Below are 23,886 nucleotides of genomic sequence, written 5' to 3' on the forward strand. Positions count from 1 at the left end.
AATAATTGTCGATAAGAAAATTGATGAGAGTAAAAGTTATTTTACCTCCAAAAAATGTGTATCAACTTTGTTATCATGGTTCTCATGAACGAATTGTAATAACTCCAAAAATTTTTTTTTCACTTTTCGGCCTGGTTGTGTAGAATAAATTAACGTAAATATCAATCCTGTTTAATGAATTGCTGATTTTTTATAATTTTTTTAATCAAAACATTTTGTTTTCCGGGTGAATAGAGACATGCAAACAATACAAACAGAAAATATGTTTAAAATGTTGTTTTTCATAAAATAAAGGCTATAAGTAAGTTATTTGAACGCTTTTTTTTTTAAAAAATTCAAAATTATGTTTCTATTCAACCTCAATACAGTTGAATAACAAATTCTATGAAAACTAAGCAGCTGTTTTTTTCACCCACACCTGCGAGTGAGAAACAGCGTACTTAAAAAAATTTATAAAATCAAATTTTATAGTTGGATAACCGTTGAAAATTCTATCATGTAGTACACGGCGAGACCCAAATTTTGATGTAATTCACAGCATTGTACATATTTTAGATCCAGATATATAACACCTGAAAGGTGTAAACCTGTTTCTATTCACCCACAATTACGGTACCTATATGAAACAATTTTGTCAAATTTTGAAAAAAATTTAAAAATTTTTTTTTTTTTTTTCGAAAAATATGATTTAGTGCATATGGTTATGTATGTGCATTTAGTTTATATACCAAGTAGGTAATAAATATTATAATTATCATTCTATAGTATAACCAATACCATTATCATAATTTATTCTGTAGGTACCTACAAAATCATATTATAATCATATTATGTTTCAACGTTTGAACACGACTATTTTATAAAACTAATGTAGGTACTTACCTACTAGGTATCTATTTATATCCATATTTCTTTCTTTTGCGACAATATTCTACTCTTTTTCAACAACAATCTTGTCTCTATACTTACCTACTATTAAACTTGTTCGACAGAACACTTTTTTATTTGAACTTCAGATAAAAGAAGTTTCATTCAATATTTTATGTTGTATTCCGTCATTAAATATCTAAAATACAATATTTAGATATAGGACACGTGTATGACACTATGTTCGCAGTATCACAAATGATTAAAAATAAAACAATTTTATTGTCAAACACGAACGACCGAAGCGAACGAATTTATTCAGTTGCGAGATCTGGATTTCCGCTATACATTAGACATTTCCGTCCATTTTATAAGATTTAATTATTTTAGTCGTCGCGACGTGAATTTCGTGTTCGTCCCATTCATGCAGGACATGCGCAAGTGTTACAACTTACAACTGTGCTGAATCGGCCCATGAGCTTTGTGTGAATTCTTAGAACACTATTACAAACATTTGTGATTCCTGCAGAGCTTGCGCTAATGGGTAGTTCTAACCAATATGGGTAGTTCTAAATTAAAATGGGCAATTCTAAAAGCCAATTTGGTCATTACCAAAAATCGTGAATTTTCTGTATTATTGGCATATTATGTAATATTGTTTAATTTAATTATAATATGTATTTTATTTAATATTTTTTGTTTGGTTTTATCATCACAAATGTTATCAATCATGAATCCATTCCATAACATTTATTATCATATACATGTAGAAGATTGTATAATTTATATGATAACACGAAGCAATTCGAGCAATACAGTACTGATAATAATGTGACCATTCAATATTTAAACTCCGACCATAATTACCAATAACACAGAACAATATAGTATAATATAGTATATGAATTACATACTTGGTAAAAAACTAAAAGTTTATAACGGGTAATAAATACCACAGCTGATTTCTATATAGTATAAGATATCTGTGATAAATATTAAATACATAACTGTCACAATGTTTAAATATTGTTAAAAAAAAAAAAAAATGTTTTAATTTGTTATTATTATTAATTGTAATAATGTAATGAATAAAGTTTTGAATAAAGAATTTACATGTGTAGTCATTTTATAGTAAATAGTGGTTGTTAAACGAATTTAGCGAACGGCAAATTTAGTTAATCTGCATGTACAAAAATATTAAAATGTTGGGCAGTTCTAAAATTTTCTTAGCGCTAGCTCTGGATTCCTGTGATTATTTTTTTGATTATTTTTGAATATCGAAAATAAAATTTCTGTACACAGATACATATTTTAATGATTACCACCAAATTTGTTAAATCAATTTATAGTACTTAATGCTTATGATACCCAATCCTGTAACTAAATTTGCAGTAATTGGGTACTTAGGTGTTTATTTGAAATTTGTGATATTTTTTGAATTAGTTAGTACTGTTAGTAGTAAGTTATTACCTACATATTATTCATGAACTATATTAAATATGAATTTTCTTAACAAATATTTTTAAGCGTTCATACACTGGGTATTAAACTTTCAAAAACTAGCACGTTATGTTTCAACTATTAGGATTTTACATTTTTTTTTAACTAATCAATATGTTTAATATTATATATTAATAACGTATATTATGTTTAATTATAATTGTTTCCAACATAATTTTCTTATTATTGATTTAAAAATAAATTGATGTAGGAACCGATCATCAATTCTGGATTTTAAAAATGTACCTAATATCACAGATTAAATAAAACTCTATTTAATCTGTGTTAATACTAAAAACCAATTTATGAATACATTTTAACATAATAATAATTCTTAACTGTTCAATCACTGGCTTATCTTTCTAATAATCAAGTAAATCACTAGTAACTTTATTTACTTTTTTTTCATTATTTTAAAATTGTCTATAACTAATGGACCATTAGCCATTAATTATTACTAGGGTTATGATTTATATGTAATAGTTCGTTTTTTTTTTTTTTTTGCAATTTAATGTCTATGAATCACCTCATGATGAGATAAACTGAGGCGTTTTTATTTTACATATTTTGTACAAAATGCATATTATTGTATATTTTAAATTAAATTAATATTATTGCATATGTGACTATAAAACGCGAAAAATGAGTTTTATGATATATTTTCTAACTAGACGTTTTTATCGTGTGACAGAGTATAATAAATTGACATTGTTCAATTTTTTTGTATACTCGTAAAAACATATTAAGGTTTAACAGAAGCTCATTCAGTTTTAAAAATTTAAAACACCATGTAATTGTTTTGTTTAATACATTTGAATTGCATGAATAGCTAAGAATATTATTTTATTAACTTTAAAACATATTTTTGGCGTATATAATATTAATTATATATTTTTAATAAACCAAATGCATACTTCACATTATTTATTGCATATAAATCCTAACCTCAGTCACATTACTCATTAGTTCATTTAGTCCAGGAGTCTACAACCTAAGGCCCATCAAGCTGACTGATATTTATAAAATATAATAGTTTTGATTTTATTAATTTTTCACTTATAATTTCTTAATTTAAATGTAATTCATTGTATCACACTAATAAAGTGAAATTGATGAAAAAATATTTTATTATTTTATTTTGATTAAGATGTATAATGTACATAAAATGTAAATTCTTCATTCTTTAGAAGAATATTTTATTTACTAATTATTTGAATGAACCATGTAAAAACTGTATTGTTTTAAACATGAAATTTTTGGTCAGTGTTTAAGTAAAACATTTTTCATTTTATTCATCATTGATAACATGGTGTGTACAATGTTCATCTTGTTTTAATTTAAGAATCAATAATGGATAATACTATAACATAACGTTTATAATTGGAAATTTATGTAAAGCGAAAAATAAAATAACAAAATTAATGAAAATAATACTTGTTGTATTTAAATGTTAAATATTAAAAAAATGATAATATTTTTTATAAAATGTTAAAAATAAATATTTTATTGTCGGTTTTAATGTTCTATGTTTATTGAGTAGTTAATAAGAATAAGTTGAATATTTAATACCAATAATGGAATGTTACATAGCAATAGCAACATATTAAACTATGGGTAAAAATTTGCAACCAATTGTAGAATTTATAGTATAATAAATGTAAAATATATATATATGTATGAGTTAAAGCTAAATGCTTAAATGTACAGATAAATATCTAAAAAAATGATGTTTACTAGTGTATTTTTTATTTAATTCCTTAAAAATAGTTTTATGTTTGTACAGGCTTCTATTTAAAAATAAAATTGATTGTGGTTAATATGGTTTCACTTACAAAAATTAATAATAGAAGACTATTAACGTAACGTTAAGAAATTTGGATAATCTAAAATAAATGCCAATACGTTTTGTATTAGTTGTTGTATAAGTTATAATACTTTTAGTGTTTATGCACATCATGTAGTATGTACAATTTTAAATTATATTTAAACACACATTTTTTAGCTAAAGGTTTAATAACTGCATTTAATTATTTAACTACTATGATTACGTGGGAAGATTTCAATAGAAACCATTAGGAAACTAATGCAAACACTTTTAACTGATGAAAATTAATTTTAATTATATATATTTTAAAGGAAGAAAAAATGGCATTACTTAAACTTAATAAAAATTGTTGGTAATGATATAAATTAATTTTAACACAATTAAATTTGTATGAATATATTTAATTTATATATTTAGAATCAATTAAAAGAATTGAAAGTTAAAAACGTCACAGATATATTAAATGCCAATTGAAAACTAGATAGGCTAAGGATGAAGAAAACTAAAAACAACGTTTCTGCAGTAAGACTAGCATTATTAGTTCTAACTAAAATATTATAGTGAACCAACTTCCAAATACTTTAAATTACATTATGATTCTATAAATAAACCCGATGTTTAACTTAATCAACCATATATTATTACAATTTAACAATTAAGCATGTACAATAATATTAAATATTTTAACTAATATGTTAAAAATTAAAATCTAAATTAAAAAAAAAAAGTTATAATTTGGTAATCAATATTAATGTCAACTATAGAATAATACAAATTAATATAACTACTATAATTATGTATACTTAAATTAAAACTATCACAACCTGAAAATATTACAATAATATTATAATTTACACGATATTTACAGTTGCGTAAAAAACAATGATAAATAACAAACAACAAAGTTAATAATGTAAAAAAATACCATGATAATGACAGTACATTTAAAAACAGAAAATGAAACAAATCTAAAATTGAAAAAATAAGCGTAGTTTGTGTTTAAAACACTGAGTATAAATTAGAATTAGACACAGATTACAAACATTAATAATCAACAAAATAATAATTGTAATTACAGAACATAGTTAAAACATTTAAACTATTAAGTTGATTTAATTTATTATCTATTCGTTATCTTAATTGTATAGATGATTTTTACTTATAAATTATATCAATGAACAATTCAAGATAACGAAATTACTTTAAAATTAAGAAAGTAGTTAAAATGTTTAGTTACAAAATGACACATTATTAAATAATACCAGTCATGATTTTAAGCGACTAAATAATAAATGAAATAGAAAATAATAATATAATTAATATGTTTATATTTTTCTATTAGAATAAAACTTTGTTGCAAGTTGATTATGAAATTAAAAGCTACAAAACACTAATTTAGATAACAGTATACATATTTAACTTTTATCTTTTGTTTATTAAATACAAAATTATCTAAAGTAAATTTAATTAATTATAAAATTGTTATACATACTATACAAGACCAGTACCAATAAATGGTTAAATATACTATGTCAATAAAAATAGGAAAAACAATAGTATACAAGAACTCGATTGTTAACATAAACAAAATTAAACAAAGCAATGAAATTCATTATAAAAAGTATAAACAAAGACCATTGTATTATTTGTAAGTATTTAAAAAGTTATTAAAATTAAAATTTACTTAATTGAATTTATGTGTATTGACTGAATTAATAAAAATAAAATTAAGTTATTTATTATTAGTGAAAAATGTATACAATGTAAATAATACTTGAGATAAAAAAAATTTATTTTAAAATAAATTTTAACAAGAAATAACAGAAACATAGATAAATCACAATGATAATAGAATAAAAAAATTACAATAATTTTCAATAAATCTTATATATTAGTTATAATATATATATATATTATATATATATACATATACATTATTTATGCTTATGAAAATGCAAAAATCTATGGTAAAATCCAATCCAAATTAATAAAAATCATTAGTTCATTTTAAATTAACCTTAAAAAAGAGTATATTAAGTATAATGAACAATTTAAATTTAAATAAATAAAATCTGAATAATATACACTATTCATTTTTTCAACAAATGAACCTTATGAAGCCTTTAAATAAAACTTAGAAACACTAGACTATATAGGATGTGGTAAATTTTTTTTTTATAAAAAATGTATTCTATTAAATATTTCAAAATTAATTTAGTGGATTTACAATAAACATAAAATGTTACATTATACATTAAAAATATTATAATTTTATCAGTTTTCCTATTATAATGTTAATTTAGTTAGTATTTACTAAAAGTTTTATTTATTTTAAATGTCTTTAAATTATAACAGTTATTATTAAATAAAATTATGAATATTTAATTTAAATTTGTCTTAAGTTGATAACCAGCCATAAATAATCGACATTTTGTGTTAAGTTGATTATTTAAATCTTCAATCTAAATATTCATATGTAGCAGAAACACTCTAAAAAATAAAACATACAAAATATAATACATTTTATACCTTACAATCCTTAATGATATTTTACCTCTAATTCAGGTGTATTTTCATTTAAATGTGATATATGACACGATCTGCATAATAAATGAGAATCTAATGGATAACACCTTTTATCAGGCTCATCCGTTAATTGCATCCCGCATTCCTAAAAGTAATAAACTTTATAAGTTTTCAAATTATTTTAAACTAATTAATTTGTAAAATATTGACCTCGCAAATAAAACAGTCAACATGAAAATCTTTATCCATTGATACAACTCTTACAGTTTCCTCAGTACCCTAAAAAAAAAAAAAGATAATAAAATATACTACCCACAGCCCACAGGCAAAATTAAATCTCATAGTAATTACTTCAACTGGTGTAATTCCTTTTCCACAAGATGCACATTTAGGAGCATACTTCCTGTAATTAAAATAAATTTAAAAAATTGTATTTATTAAAGAAAATTATATTAATGATAAATCTTGTCACAGACTTTTAACCAAAATTTACATGGCAAAATAATGAAAATAAGCGAGTAACTAATGCATTAAATAAATTTTTATAAACTAAACATATTTCCAGTTTTTGGCTGGATATAGAAGTCAATTTCTATTGATTAAATTTAATAAGATTTCAATGAACAAAATAGTAGTTAATAATCAATTGATTTCTAATAAAAATACCAATTTTTTATGTTTTAATACACAACGAACCACATTAAACTATGAAAATGAATTTAAAAGATTTTTACAATACCAGTGCATAATTTCTAACATAAACATTTTTTTTTTTTGAAATGGAGTTACAATAGATTGGCAAATTTAATTATTTAACTTGATACTATGCAGGTTGTGGTTGTGGGTTCTGATGATTTAAAAAGTGTTATAGTCATTTACTAAAGATAATAGTATACACCAGTTATCATGGACACAGTATGACTTGGAAATAAATATGTTTTTGCCATTACAGCGAATATTTAATCTATATCTATTGTGATTACACAATGTAATTATTGATACAAATTCAATATTTCTATTAAAAGTCATATTCCTTAACGGAATTAAATTTTAATATATCTTTCTTTAATAGAAATATTGATTTTGTATTGTTCATTATATTATGGTTACAAAGGATTTAGATAAAATATACGATAAAACAGTTAAAACGCATTAACTATGGAACACATGTAAAACTAAACATAATATACTTAAATCTAGAAACAATCCACTTTATCAGTGCATGACTGCAGTACTCTTTAAATAATCAGAACCCACTGCCACACCATATATACTAATGTTTAAGTGCAATTTCAAAGAAATTATTCAACATATTATGTGTACCAATATATTAGCAATTTTATCAATGTCAGATAAGTTAAATTATTTACTAAATATGAATATTAGTAATTTTTTTAATTGATAATATTTTTAATAATTAAAAAATATATATTCATTTTATAATCTATTGAACAATTATGTTGTTACAATTACTTTTAAATTGTTATAATTTATATTTTAAATAATTTGTCAGTTTTTAAACATATTATAAAGATAATATGATATAATAATACTTTAAACCCAATTTAATTCACCTTTTACTGCCTGTCTAAGGTTTTCTTGTTGAGATTATACCTAACAACTTACACTATATATTAAAAGTACACACAATTACTTAATAAATTATATTAACATTATGTTAGTAATCCATAATTGTATATAGAATTAATTAAACTAAAATATGATACCACTTAAAAAAATAAGTTCAGTTTAAGTGTAGGCAATGACTAAGATATTGTGCTAACCTATGGTAATCAGCAACACAATAAATTTTATTGTCAATATCCACTGTAAATGGTATTCCATCCAAACAACCATTGCAAACGCAGCACCGAAAACAACCAGGATGAAAAGATTTTCCCATGGCTTGTAAAATCATTTCCATTATTAAATGTCCGCATATTGAACATTTCTCAGCAGTTTGTTGAAAACCTATATACTAAATAAAAAATAAAAATACCAAATTACATTAATTACTTTCAAGAAAATATTTTAAACAAATATATAATGTATACTAAGTTTTTAATTCTATACAATAACTTCTATCTTAGCAAAATACACACATAAATAAGCACATATTTATTATTTAAAATTATTACCATATAATCTTCTTCACAGTATACTCTTCCATAAACATTATAAAAAGCTTTACCACGAAGTGCACGACCACAAGCACAACATATGAAACAATTAGTATGATACAAGTTTCCCATTGCTTGACAAGCCTGGCCAGCACCAGTCACTTTATTACCACAAGTATGGCATATTCCTAAATAAAATAAATTAAATAATGTAAAATCAATGAAACTTTTAATTTCTTAAATTATAATATGAGACAAACCAAAATATTCTCCACCAACAGCAACTTCTTGAGTTTCCATTTGTTCTTCTAACTGTCTAGTTAATTCTTCAATTTTCTTTTCTGCTTCTGTTGGTCCCTAAAATGAAAATAAAATTTTAATTAAGTAAGAAGTTTAAAACAAAATTATAATTATTATAAATTCAATAATTAAATAAAAAAATTAAGAAGTTTTGCCTTTCGTGTAATGAAAACAGTCAAAACTATATTCACACAACTACATATAATTTTAATAAAATTACCATTGGTCGAGGTGGTGTAACATTATAGGGAAGAAGATTCTTAGCTGGTTGTTTAATTTTAATAGGTAAAGGTGGTGTTGGCGAAGTCCGTGTTAATTTATTATGGTGTACTGGTGATTCCTGTTGATACGCTGATGCTGTTTGAAAAATTTTAGGCATTGAATTATGTTGTTTTTGAGATCTAGATTCAGCAAGTGCTGGTTGCCCTACTACACACATTTGTGATGCTACTGACGTCGACTTTGGTGATACTGGATCTTGAGAATAGCTTATGTTATTAGCAGAATTATATGATCTCATACTTTGAGGACTTGTTTGTGACGCATACTCTGACAAGGCTTTTATTGCTTGTGGAACAATGGTTGGTATTGGTTTTATATATGGAGTGGCATGTTGAGCAGGATATCGGCTTATATGATCAATAGATTGGGTCGGTACTTGTGGACCAGGTTTAGCAGGTTCATAACAATTTGAATTTTTATTAGTATCAGATAAAGTTTCATAAACTGGCGGTGCTTCATAAGGTGGAACTTCTTTTCCCATAGGTGGAATGTATTTAGGGTAGCTGACTGGAACTTGAGGTTGGGCTTTACGATAATTAGATTCATATAGTGCTGAAGAACCTTCACAAGAAACTATGCTAGTTCTAGGGCTGGAATGTCTTGAGTCCTGAGATCCGCCACTGGAATGTGAACCTGGTCTAGGTCTTTGATGGTAATATGTAGGAGTTTGGGTTGTAGAGCGACCACCATTATAAAAATCAACATTCTCATATAAAGGTGATGATTTAAATTCATGACTAATAGAGCCAATACTAGCACGAGGACTTGGTGAATCTCGATTTCCTATTGATGTGCAGTAAGGTGGCGGACTTGATAATGATGGTTTTAATGTCATATTGCTTTTAGGATATTTACCTTGATCGATATTGGAATGTAAATACAGATTATTAGTACTGTTTGTACTATCTATAGAATTATTACTTTGTAATCTATCTGTTGAGTTAGAAAAATCCATTGATTTGAATGGAAATAACTTGGAATGTGTTGGAGATTTTGGATCACTAACTTTTAAATTTGATACACAATTTAATATGTAATTATTAATATCTTGATCAGTCAATACAGCTGGTTTAATCGAGTTAATTGAATCTGAAACTCTATTGTTCATGTTTGATTCTGTTTTAACTAAAATTTTTCCATAACCAATGTTTGATAGTAATTTTTCATTCTTTTTTTCTGGACTTGTGTTATTGTGTGTACTTGGTGAATAATTGTTTTTTTGACGTTTTTCCATAATAATTTCACTAAAAAAAAAATTCAACATTATAATTGGTGATTTAATATAAACCATAGCTTAAAATACAAATATAAGTAAAAGATGTATAAAAATGATAGTCCTGATGTTTACAATTATTATTAACCTATAAAATATATTGCTCATTTTTTATAATATAAGTAATGGCCATTTAGAAAAAGGTATTAAAAATTGCATTGGAAAAGCAGTTTAAGAGAATAATTCCTACACTTAATAGCTTAGATATGAATACCAGGTTAATAACATAAAGAAATAATTAAAAAAAAGATTGATAAATAATTATGATTAAGAAGACTCTGAACTTGTATGTATTTTTTGCATCTTAAGCTATGTACACACTTATAATGTTTGCATATAACGTGATGAAGACATATGGACATAAATATGTAATACTGTTACATAACAAAAGCTGATATGTGACAAAGTTACATCGCATTCCACAAGTTGTAAGAAAATTCAACAAGTCACATCAAAAGATTGTTGCTTGGTAGGATTACGAAAAGTGCGTCTAGGTTATGTAACGCAAATGTTACAAATGTGAACATGTAACCTATATGTGTTTAGTGAACACATTTTGAATCAAAATCTTTAATGTTAAATTAATTTGACTATTTATTTTAATTGTTAAAATATTATCTCAAAAGCTTTTATTAAAATTAAAATTGTATAGAGATTAAAATTCATAAATGCAGGTTAGTATTCTCTCAGAATAAATGCCTCAAGCAATAATTTTTTGGCTCACCTAGCTATTATATTTAATTTTATTTATATCAAAGTCCAAAAACTAAAAAAATTTAGAAACTCACTTAAATGTTAACAAATTGTAGATAATCATTGAACTAGAATTATTTTTGTGGTACTACCTTTAATTAATATTATGTAGTAATTTAATATTAAAAATTTAAAAAATATATAATTATTGAAATGTATGTTTATAAAAAAAAAAGTATATTCAATTTTAAAATATGATACTAAAATAGACAAGACAGGTATAAAAATATTAAAAATGCAAACAATTTTTTCAAAATTCCTAAATTTTTTTTTAGAACGCAATTAGTTATTATTTATTAACATTTTTATCCTTTAAATATAATATTTAATAAAAAACTAATAAAAAATATTTTATTTTTAGAGAATTAGTTGTCAATTATTGACAATGTTAATAGTAGAACTGGAAAAATTTTACATGGAATACTAATCATTTTCACATGACACATTAAATAGCATCCCATTGCTCAACAGGTATATTCATTAGTTTTATACTTCATATATTGCACAGTAACATCTTTCATAATTTTGTGAGTAATGTGTATCTAAAAAAAAATGATTTTTTATTGATTCTATCAGAATCAAATACTATATTGTTAATGTAAACTATACATACAAAGGCATGTCCCACTATTAACTTACCAAACATGGTTATACAATTATAGACAATAATATTACATCTAATGCCTTTAAAATCAAATATTTTTGTGTTCTCCCAAAAATAATAAATTATTATCTATAGTTTGCTAAATAATTATCGATACTCAGTAAAAACTAATATTATTCTGATCAATGAAATATGTTATCATAATAGCCACATTAAGAAGATATTTAATAAAATAAACATTGGTGATAATTATATAAATTTAAATAACATTATTTTAGACCATAGGCGTACGCAGACTTCTGAGTCAGGTATGGCTAAACTCAATTAGACCATTCACCCTCCCACCGCCACAGTCCCAGGGGAAATAATTATGCCCATGAGCAATAAGTATATCTCTTATCTTGTAAAAAATCTATGATTTTGATTTATTTTATCAATTTTCTATGACTATAACGCCTTATTATTTTTTTAGGTATCAACTACTCACCCACTTATAAAAAAAAATGGCCAATTGGCCCTACCCGTCTGTATGCCTATGTTTTGAACAAATATTTTAAGTAATTACTCTGGTAATTACTATATATAATACCAATTTAAAAATAATGACTCATTTTAAGATAAAAAAAAATGTATATATTATATGATAATAATAACAATATACATAGTACTATTTAATGACATAATTATTCTTGGTATTTAAAATTAATAAATAAAAATCAATGCTATGTTATTTATATTTTACATTATTTTCTTATTTAATGAAATATTAACAGAAAGATTAGGTTGTATTATACCCAATGCATGATATTAACTGCTATGGTATTATACTGCAATATTATATTCTTGTATTATACAATTACATGAATAAGGCATACTCATAACATAAACTGATTTTCAAAAATTAAAAAATAGTATGTACCTATTATTATGAAAGAACTAATATAGTCTAATTAAGTGTTGATGGTTTGTATAATTTACATGAATATAAATGAAAGACTAACTGATATTTTTGAATTTTTTTTAGGACAATTGGAATGAATATTTTTATTTGGTCTTCAACCAAAGTTAACTAATCATAGTTAATAATTATACTCAAAATTATATTTAATATAAAAATAACAAATCTAAAAAGATAATAATAAATAATAGGGTTTCTGATTTCCTACGTGTATTTAAACTACATGTGTACATGAATTCTATTAATTGTGCATTTGAAATTATGAAGCCATAAATTTAAAACCGAATATTTACTTATGTGTTTTCTTAACATATACACAGATACACATATATCAATGTGTAAATATAATTACACAGGTTTTTCTAGTTTATCCGTATATTTAGAAAATACAAAATTTAATTTATAATATACAAAACACTTTTACAATATTTTATTTATACTATTAAATGAAATACAAAATTCCAATCAGTGGACACTGTCAATAATTATTACTATCTAAGTTTTTGTTGTAAAATGTGAATCGGTATCAACAGTTTTGTTTTAAAAACTATTAACTTAAAATGTCAAAATCAAAAAGTGAATAGAAGATAAAAATTATGGTAATAATGTGTAATTAAGATGATTTAAACAAATTTGTATGTTCGAAAATTTTTAATCAATAAAGTACTATTATTTTTATTGTTATTAATTCTATATTTGTTTCGATAGAATGATTATGATGTACATTATTTGATATGTTTTTGTAAAATACACGAATTAGTTTTGAAATATATGCACCTTCAAGTTGGTTTATTTGACAAAACTTAATTAATCATCTTTTCAATTTTCTAAAAAAAAGTTTTCTGTTTACTGCATTTGTCACATGTTTATAGTATGGCAAAATTTAAAATTAATCACACATAACATAAAAATTGATAAGTAATAAGGAATTTAACTTGTTTTCTATAAATATAGGTTTCAATATTCAAAGAAAAATAAAAAAAAAATATTTAAATCAATAAAGAACTTTTAGCCTAGCAATGTCAACAACTAATATCCAAGATTTAATCACAAACTTAAAAACAAAAACATAATTTTAAATAATAAACAAATTATTTAACATATAATAGCTAGTATAAGTTAAAAGAATAACTTGTTTTGTTTACTCAATAATAATAAACCAGTTAGGTACCAAACCATTTTAAGTGAGTGTTATTAGTAATAATTATAATACTAAATGCAGGTATACTATACACACAAATTATATTTATCACTACAAAATGATGACAAAATAAATAATTATTTCAGATCGTAATCACAACCAAATTAACAGTGTTGAGTAAAGGAATCGAATTGAAAAAAGTGACAAACGCTAACTCATCGAAGTCATAACAGTCTTGTTATACAATTATAAAATGGAGTACCTAGTACAGGCATATATTTGATTTTGGTATAGCGTCCAGATAAACTCTTGGACGACTGCGATAACTATTACATAGCGACAGCGTCCAGCCAACAAACTACTTTTAAACAGGACGCGCCGATGTCTAGCAGCTGCAATTGTTGGTGACTGTTACCTGAGAGTCTCAAGACGACTTTTGGCGACGGTCGGTCGACATTCGTTCTGCGGCGGTGAATCGAAGCATAATCGCTGACGGGACACGGCAAAGTCGGGCAAGGGACTGCGGCGGCAAACAGCTGTAGTATCGTCGTGTGTTGCGACGAACAGAGACGCGTATTACTCGGCTGGTACTTCGGCGGTTGTGACAGTTGCGGCGTCGAGCAAACGGATGCTGTGCGGGACGAGTATACCTCAGCGGCGCCGGGCGACAACGACAACGCTGCGAGACGAATAATAATATTAACAACGTGAAAACTGAGAAGTGCGCGGGCGCGTGCGTGCGTGCGTGCGTGCGTGCGTGCGATGTGATATTATAATCACGAAACGGCCTCGCGGCTCGAAGCGCACGGCGGTTCGTAGGTGGCTGGAGAGAACATAGTTTTGTGGCGGTAGTGGTAGTGGTGGAGGCACGCCGTGTCTTCGGGAGCCGGTCCACGACCGGTCGGAGGAGGAGGGGTAACTCTCTGTGCGGGCGACGAAGGTCGGAGGGGCCGCGCACAGGTAAGCTTAAAAATATATATTATATGGATACACAATATTATACATTGTATGTATAATTGTATATATATATATTTTTTTTTTTTCGTATTGTAGTAATCACAACAGCAGCAGCCTGCCATAAAGAATACGATAGACTCGCGCACGCGCACGCGCAAAACCGTAAATAATAGCAGTCGCGCACGGTAACGATAACAAAGAACGCGGCGGGCAGGTGGCCCTTTGCCGAGCCGCCGAGCGACGGCTATGGCCTGACCAATGTGACCAACTCGACAATCCGGTGTCCGTGGTTGGCACCCTCGCGCTCGTGCTATTTAATAAATGTAATAATAAATAATAAATAATAATACCTATATTATCATGTATAATACTATAACATATTAGTATATTACGTATAAGTGTATAACATTCCGTTTAGGTAGTACCTACTAGGTACTAGCATAGATTAAATATACTGCGTACTATATTTTTTTAATCTATGGTACTAGACTACTAGGTAGTTCATCTAGATCGTGAACATGATGTAATTGTATGTTCTGTCTTGACTAATGTTGGAATATTAAAGTATCTAATAATTATCTTGGATAGAAATTTTACTTGGGTATCTAGTTATCTTACGTAAACTAGTCTGTGCTTGTAAACGTTTTTTATAATCTTCACAAATTACCATCATAAGGTTAAATGAAAATATACTTGATTAAAGATGTATAAAGGGTAGGCAATTTTCGTTTGTAGGTATTAGGTAGGTACTTATATTAATATGGCTACAACTTTTTAATTAAATTATTTCAACGATCAAAATAAAACAACGTGAAAATGTGAAATACAAATATTTTTGTGGAAAAAAAATTTAACCAATACACTTGCAGAAGATTCCACTAAAGAGAAATTGAACACATGCAGAAACCCGGAAAATAATCGAATTATTGTAGGATTCTGGACTGTAAAATACTTAGACGTAACTATAGAATCTCGAATTTCATAATTTTTATACCGTATTTTTGCTGAATAATCATTTTAATTTAAAAAAGAAAACATTATTCACACATTCGAGCCGAATCGTAAGTACAAATAGTACAATATACAATGTCATCATAGAATAACGACTGTGTTGTGTAATTTTTAAATTTTTAATTGATGTTTAAAGTTATTAAAGGTCAAATACCGTGTTTTGTGATTATATCAAGATAATTTAATGATGACTAAAATAGATTATGTTGAATTTTGATACATTTATAGTCGTAACACTATAATAGAGCGTGTATTGATAATATATTAATATTATATTATTTATTTATTTTTATCTGTCATTGTCGTACAAGTTACATTCGCTACTGCTTTAAACTCCGGCTTACGAATTACTATCTACATTATGGGTAATAAATATCTTACTTTATTATAGTACGATTTAATTTGTTTAGTTTACTTATATTCAATAATTCAACATATTTTGCATTTATTGTTTTTAATACAACAACTAAAAATAAATGTACCTATTAAATTTAAAATTAATATTTTTTGTACAAATTTTTTAGCATTTTAATATATTTACCTATATTTAGAGTTTTGACACATTATTTCAATTTGTATATGCGGTTATACAGTATGATCTGGTGAATTCAATTGCATTTTTGTTACGACTATTTTTAGTACAACTAAAATAATTATTTACTATTTTTACCTACTAACTAATTTTTTTCCCAAAATTACAACGTTTAAAATATGTATTATTGTTTACATGTAACTTGTTTTTTCAAACTAAAAAGTAAAGAATGTATTAAACAATAACTGTTACGTATTACTATATCAAGTAGAGAATTTAAGATATTTAAGTTAACTTAACTAAAACTTTGTATATTTCACCTCTAAATAGGTACGTAATTTTACATTAATAGAAATATAGGCAGAGGTGGGGAGTGACCCACTGGGATATCTGGAAAAATCCCGGTGGCTTGGAAGCTTATGGCCTGTTGATCTGAAGAGTATAGATAGAAAAAAAGCATGAAAATAGTGTAGAGTAATGTGAGAAGTATATTTAATTATACACGAAAACGAAATCTTACTAACAATTTTTAAAATTTTGAATTCTGATAAGCGATGGCTATTCGTTATGAATTTGCGTAACCCGTACCTACATAGTACACCTAATTTATACGCAAATATATATGATATACCCACGTTAGTAGAGTATACACTATTTATTTTTATAACTTTCGGCGAAGCTCTACAACACAATAATACCTTATTGTCTCGTGACTATCGAGTCAAATATACATTTTCCTATTGTTTTGTCATCAGAAACTAGACCATCTATTTATTCTATTTAATAGAATACCTACAGGATTATGGATTAGTTCAGTACCTTTATACTACATCTATTTTTCATACATTTTAAAAAGTTTTGTTTTTAAATATTATATTATTCATTTCAATATTAAATATTTTCCAGTTTTCCTCAAAATGAGTGATAATAAGAAAAAGAAGGACGGTGCTGAAAGAGAGAGAGAGAGAAAAAAGTAAAAAGTTATTGATGCTAAGTGGAAAACAATGTATGAAATTAGTTTCATATTTTTGCAAACGAAATTTACCTAAACTCTTAACGGATACTGAAAATATCTTTGGTCATAATGATTTATCATTTAAAACCGATAATATTATGTAAGAATATTTTAAGATTATTAAATTTTGGTTACCTATTTTAGATTATAGATTAAAAATTTTATAGTTTAATCAATAAAATATATACTTATGCAATGAATTTTTATATCTGTTATTTACCTATTTACATTTAAATATAAAATTCATTACATACATGAATAAAATAAAGTTTTTATTCAAAAGATGAAAATGTTGAATGGCCTGGATTCTGAAGGAAATTAATTTTCCTAGCCTGACTTTTTTCCCACTCCGCCCCTGAATATAGGTATAAATTGTGGAAAATTGTAAAACTCCTATAGTCCTATAATAACATTTTATTATATTATTGGATTATATGTATGCATTTTTTTCCAAACAACATAATTTGTATAGTAAAATTTATAGTAATAAAATATACGTACAAATTTTAAGTCCCCTCGAATAATATTTTTGTATTATAAAAAATAATTAACATCCGTTATTCAACGTTAAAATACGTAATTTTGTTTAAATTTATTTATTTTTTTAGATTTTTAGTTCCATTATGAACTATTTGTGAGAAATTTTCAAAACTTAGGTATAAAAATAACATTTTTTTATAAATTTCTAACTACAAAATAATTAGCAATTTTTTGTCAAAATTCTAATTTCAAAATTTCAAATGTGTATATATAAAAATAAATTGTTTATATGAATTTTTAATAATATTATACTGCTTTAAAAATTTACATTGAATCTTGTATTAAGTTTTCAAGAATTTCAACCCACTAATAATTTTTTATCAATATTTAAAAAAAAAAAAATAAAATATTAACATTAACAATTTCAAATTTAAAAAAATAACTCAAAAAGAGATAAAATTGTTAACAATGGAATAAGTGTTATTATTACAATTATTATCATCAAAATCATAATTCAAATTTTCAGACTTTTGTAAACGATCGCGATGACCATTTCACATAGATAATACGTGATATAGACGTATAATAGCATATGCAATTTTAAGATAATTAAAAAAAAAGAATTGTGTTTATGATCTCACTAAACATCTGTGTAATCATCATTAGATAAGATAGGCAAAGTATCGGCCTATTGAGTCATATAGATTTCTAGTGTTTAATTACAGTTACAGCAATTAGAAGTACGGTTATTAATTTGATTCGATACTAATGTTTTTAATAATTTATCATTATTACAAAAAAATAAATTATGACCAAATATTCATAACCAGCCCATCGAAATCTTATTTCGTAGCTCGTTGACCAAATCTGGGCATAGCTATGGGTGTAGTATTTTTATTTACAACAATTTAAGTTATAATCTAATTATTAAATAATTAATTACTTAACTGTCTTCATTAGAATAACTTTTATTTGTTTGTAAATTAATGTATAATTTGTTTATTTTTAATTAAAGAAATTAATTAAAAGGTCAGAACCCTGTCAGCCAAATTAATACAAATTGGTATTATTAGAAACTATTATATTAACATAAAACAATATTTTAAAAATGTATCAAAAAAATTTTTATATTTCTTGAGCATTTTCTATACTCCATATTAATTAAACTTTATTTATATGAGGCCATAGATACATTGATAGCTTTTTCTGTTAACATTATAAACTTTTCATTAACTACCTAGTAAAAGATAAGTAAAGGATATTGGCTTTAAATTATGCTAGCAATAATGTATCATAATTATAAATTGAATAATTTTTTTTTATAATAAAAACGTTATGGTATCATTAATGCTATTAATTTACTACTTATAATATGTTAAATACATAAATAGATTATTTGTTAGTTAATTAGATACCTATATTAAACAGTTTAATCAAAGGAAGACACTTATTTAATATATTATCAAAATCACGTTACCACTAAGGCTAGGTAAAAATTCTTAAAAAATTAATTCAAGATTTTTTTTCAAGTTGTTTTATCTGTAAAAATTTTAAAAACTATTTTCATAATCAAAGTGACAATGCTCAGACTTTGATACCAAATAGCCAACTCTATGACATCTAAGTATAATCAATTTTTACATGAAAATACAATACAGTCAAGGTTTATGCAAGTACTACATAACTATGTGAAAATTAATCAATAGTATACAATATGTTTCTGGAGCATAGGTAGTAGGTAACAACGGTATACAGCAAGCTAAAAGAAATTATGTCATTTTTTTGACTACTTCTCACTGTTTAATTGTATCATTTGATAACTATTTGAGCCGTACATATAGTAATATTGTTCTAGGTCCATTTTTTAAGTTTCCTAGGTACAACTTGTAATTAAATAACTGACTTCTAAATCGGTCGAATAGTTTTGTAATTACTGTAATTAGTTTACTGTAATTACAGTAAACTGTGAACATTCAAACATTGATAAATAATAATTGATATTAAATAGATATGGAATATACATCTCGAACATCTAAGTAGGTACCTAATTAAAACTATATAATGAATTTCACGGACTAATGTATGACAAAGACGAATGATTATGTAATTATTGTGATTGATTAAATTATTGATTCTTTCGTTAACACTACAACTACAGTACAACGAAATTATTTATTAAATTCATCATTGACGAAACGTTTTCACCCATTCAATTTACGATTGTGAAACGTTTTGTTTTAGTAAAGAATTTACAGCGGTAGCTTACTATCACGAAACCGCTCAACTTTAATGATAAATTGATAACGGTTACTAATTTTGAGAAGTCGCTAGACGGCAGACACTTGAGACACTAGAAATCGCTTTTTAATTATTCACGTTGTTTTGAAGTCGTCGAGTTTACGAAATTAGTATACATTCCCATTAATCGTTTTAGCGACAGAAATCTATTAGATTTCATCATCATCGTTCGAAATGTCGAAAAAGAACATTGTATTTGTGACTGGCAATGTGAAAAAGCTGGAAGAAGTGATGCAAATGTTTAAGAAATTTTACAAAGATTCAGTTCCTTTTGACGTGAGTTATAACACATTTGTTCCTTCATTTGTTACTGATTATGTATTTTATTATAGTTGTCCAACAGGAACATTGACTTACCTGAACATCAAGGAGAACGGGATGAAATATGTAAAATGAAAGCGCTGGCTGCATTTGATATTATAAAAGGTCCATGTATTGTAGAAGATACTAGTCTGTGCTTTAATGCTATTGGCGGACTACCAGGTAAATTGATTACTTGCATTAACAAGCTTGTCTTGATGATAAATTAATTAATTTCATTGTATCGAAGTATGCCTCCAACAACAATTTAGTAAATATTTTATTAAATTTCAACTTTGAAATTTGAATATTATTTTCATAATATAAACTTTTAAATATTTAAGGAGCAGTATGATTGTATTTACGTAATAGATCATTGTTAATTTAACATTTTTAAAATATTTAGTATTAATTTTCTAATTGTTTTTAATTGATTAAGATATTAAAACAGTCTGAAAAAAATATTAATTCCTTTTAAATTATTAGTTATTCCTAAAAAATGATAAGAATTTTGGTTACATTTTTTTAATTACTATTGTGTAATAAAAATAAATGTACTCTTATTTACAACTTAATTGTAATTTTTATTTACAAAGTATTATATAATGTTATGTATAATTTGAAAAGTAGCTATGAGATAGTTAACATTTGATTTATTTTTGTGTACAAAACCATACTTAGATATTATAAAAAAACGTATTAAAAAAATAATTTTTAAATAATCTTTAGGTCAAGACAATTTTTCTGATAATTAATTAGATTTTGTACATGTGATATTTATCATATTATTTTTCTAGGTCCATATGTCAAGTGGTTTCTTAAAGCAACGGGTCCTTTAGGTTTATATCGTATGCTCAAAGGATTTGAAGATAAATCCGCTATGGCTGTATGTACAGTTGCTTATGTTAATGAACAGGGTGAAGTGAACATTTTTAGTGGTGAAACTAATGGTACAATTGTAGAACCAACTGCAATCGAGACTTTTGGATGGGACTCATGTTTTAAGCCTGATGGATATGAGATAACTTATGCAGAAATGCTCAAGGAACAAAAAAATTTAATATCTCATAGGATGAAGGCAATGTATAAATTGAAGGAGTTTATTGACCACAATGTTATTGTTTAAAATGTTAGAAATTAAGTTTATTTTTAAATCAATTTTGTTTATCTTATTAAATGTGATTCCTTACATTTTATAACTGTTCATATATAATTCATTAAGAATGATTAATAAAAAATATTAATTGTTTTGTGATAAAATATTAGTATTTATAAATTGGCTTAAAGAATGTATAATAATTAAAAGGATACAATGTGTGTTGTCTTTAACTATATGTGTATTGTAAGGCAAATTAATTCTGTAGAATCTATCTTATGCTATAAATTTTAGTATTTGAATCAACCTACATATCTGTTATTAAAAAGTTAAAAGTTAAGAACATTATCTAAGGCTTTTTATGGGATTTTATTTATGTTATAATTTTAAAGTTTTAATATCTTGTATGGGTGTAATTTATTTTAAAGTGAAAATCCCATTAAAATCTATTAGATGCTTTAAATCCTTATCTTTGAATTTTATTATGGGCAATTGATTCTAATATCAAATTTAACAATATAAAATGGATTCTGCTGAATGATAATTGTTATGTTATATATTGGTTAAAGAAGGACAAACCATTGAATATAGCTTCCATATATTAGTATTAAATCAAATGATTTATCATATTAAAGAACAATTGTTGATAAAAATCTGTTGGTAAAATTTTTCATAATAATAAGAAATTGATAATAAAATGTATAGAATTTATAAAATACTACAAATTATTATGGTGTTTATGATATATCTTGTATGAAACTAAGAAAATATTTATACTCTCTTTAAATAAGTTTTGCAAATATCATGATACATGTCGACCACTGTGGCCAATTATAGCATTCCACCATTCAGCTACACAAGTTTCATCAGACACTTATTTGAAATAGAATATTATTTTAATTTATTTAATACATTTTTGTTTAAAAGAATAGTCTGAAAGTCAAATAGTTTAATATCATTGTATCATTTATATTATTTATGCTTGTGACTTTTCATGAAATATATTAATTAACAATCAAATCTAGCCTACATAAGAGATGCCAAGCATGCATTCTTCTTTCTAACCTTTAATAATAAAATTAATAAAATTATTATTTATTTATGACATTTTTGGGTATATTAAATACCTTACTATTTACAGATATTCAGATATTTTTAAAATATAATTTAAGTAGTATTCTGAGACAATACAAATTCCTATATTTAAAAAGAACTATTAATATTTTACTGCAACTTTTTAGTTAGAGATTTTTTTTTTTTAATGTTGAAATTGAAATTCTAGTAGTTTCTGAATTATTACAATTTAAGTACCGAGGATAATAGTTTATAATTTTAAATAAAATATGAAATAGATATAATATTTTGTCTCTTAACATTTCCAAACATTTTTTTTCTCAAATTATAGAACTTTAAATAAATTTACATAAATTCAAAAATGTCCAAATTATAATAACTTTCAAATCTTATAGACTTATTATTTGTGACTATTATTCCCAAATACACAAAAAATTAAGTAATTGTAGTTATTTGTTCTAATTTCAGTTTTTACATGTCAAACTTAAAAAAAAAATTGTTTATTTTAGGAAAATAAAAGTTTTTAGATATTTAAAAACTATAATATTATTTATTTATTTAGTAATTCATCATGATTAAAAATTAAAAAATTAAAATTTAATTAATTAAAAGTTTTAAAGGAAAAAAAAATAAGCAATATAAAATCAATGTTCATCAATATCATACAAATATGTACTATCTATGAAAAAATACTGTTTGGTTAGTATATAGTATAAAAAACTTATGATGGTATGTGTAATGAACACTTTTAAATGTTGTGGCTTGGCGTGGCGCGTTGGCTGCTACCAGTCGCGGAATGCGACTGAGAGTAAGTAACGGCCACAGCTACTAGCTCCCGGATGGGTGACCACTCGGGATCATAGTGGTTAAAAACCTTGCCACACATACACGTGTTTGCTATCAACCGTAACAATCATAAAAAATACAACCTACCGTACCAACCTACAACGTAACCCTTACAAACAGCTAATGGC

At 25.2% G+C, this 23,886-nt stretch overlaps 2 protein-coding genes across 2 annotated transcripts; one reads left to right on the top strand and one right to left on the bottom strand.

The window, feature by feature from the left end:
* Positions 1-6,538: 6,538 nt before the first annotated feature.
* Positions 6,539-14,840, bottom strand: LOC112600016 (Wilms tumor protein 1-interacting protein). The gene is made up of 9 exons (XM_025347148.1): positions 14,565-14,840; positions 9,359-10,664; positions 9,099-9,195; positions 8,857-9,026; positions 8,503-8,696; positions 7,070-7,121; positions 6,929-6,997; positions 6,747-6,863; positions 6,539-6,682 (listed from the first exon to the last, which is right to left on the bottom strand). Exons 2-9 carry the CDS (start codon positions 10,652-10,654, stop codon positions 6,650-6,652), a joined length of 2,028 nt encoding a protein of 675 aa, XP_025202933.1. The 5' UTR covers positions 10,655-10,664; positions 14,565-14,840; the 3' UTR covers positions 6,539-6,649.
* Positions 14,841-20,380: 5,540 nt separating this feature from the next.
* LOC112600017 (inosine triphosphate pyrophosphatase) lies at positions 20,381-21,926 on the top strand. Its single transcript, XM_025347149.1, has 3 exons — positions 20,381-20,718; positions 20,775-20,925; positions 21,540-21,926. The coding sequence occupies exons 1-3, from the start codon at positions 20,617-20,619 to the stop codon at positions 21,866-21,868; spliced, it is 582 nt and encodes a 193-aa protein (XP_025202934.1). The 5' UTR covers positions 20,381-20,616; the 3' UTR covers positions 21,869-21,926.
* Positions 21,927-23,886: the final 1,960 nt, after the last annotated feature.

The sequence above is a fragment of the Melanaphis sacchari genome, unplaced genomic scaffold (assembly GCF_002803265.2).
Source record: "Melanaphis sacchari strain LSU unplaced genomic scaffold, SCAv2.0 Contig59_pilon_pilon, whole genome shotgun sequence".
Lineage (NCBI taxonomy): Eukaryota > Metazoa > Arthropoda > Insecta > Hemiptera > Aphididae > Melanaphis > Melanaphis sacchari.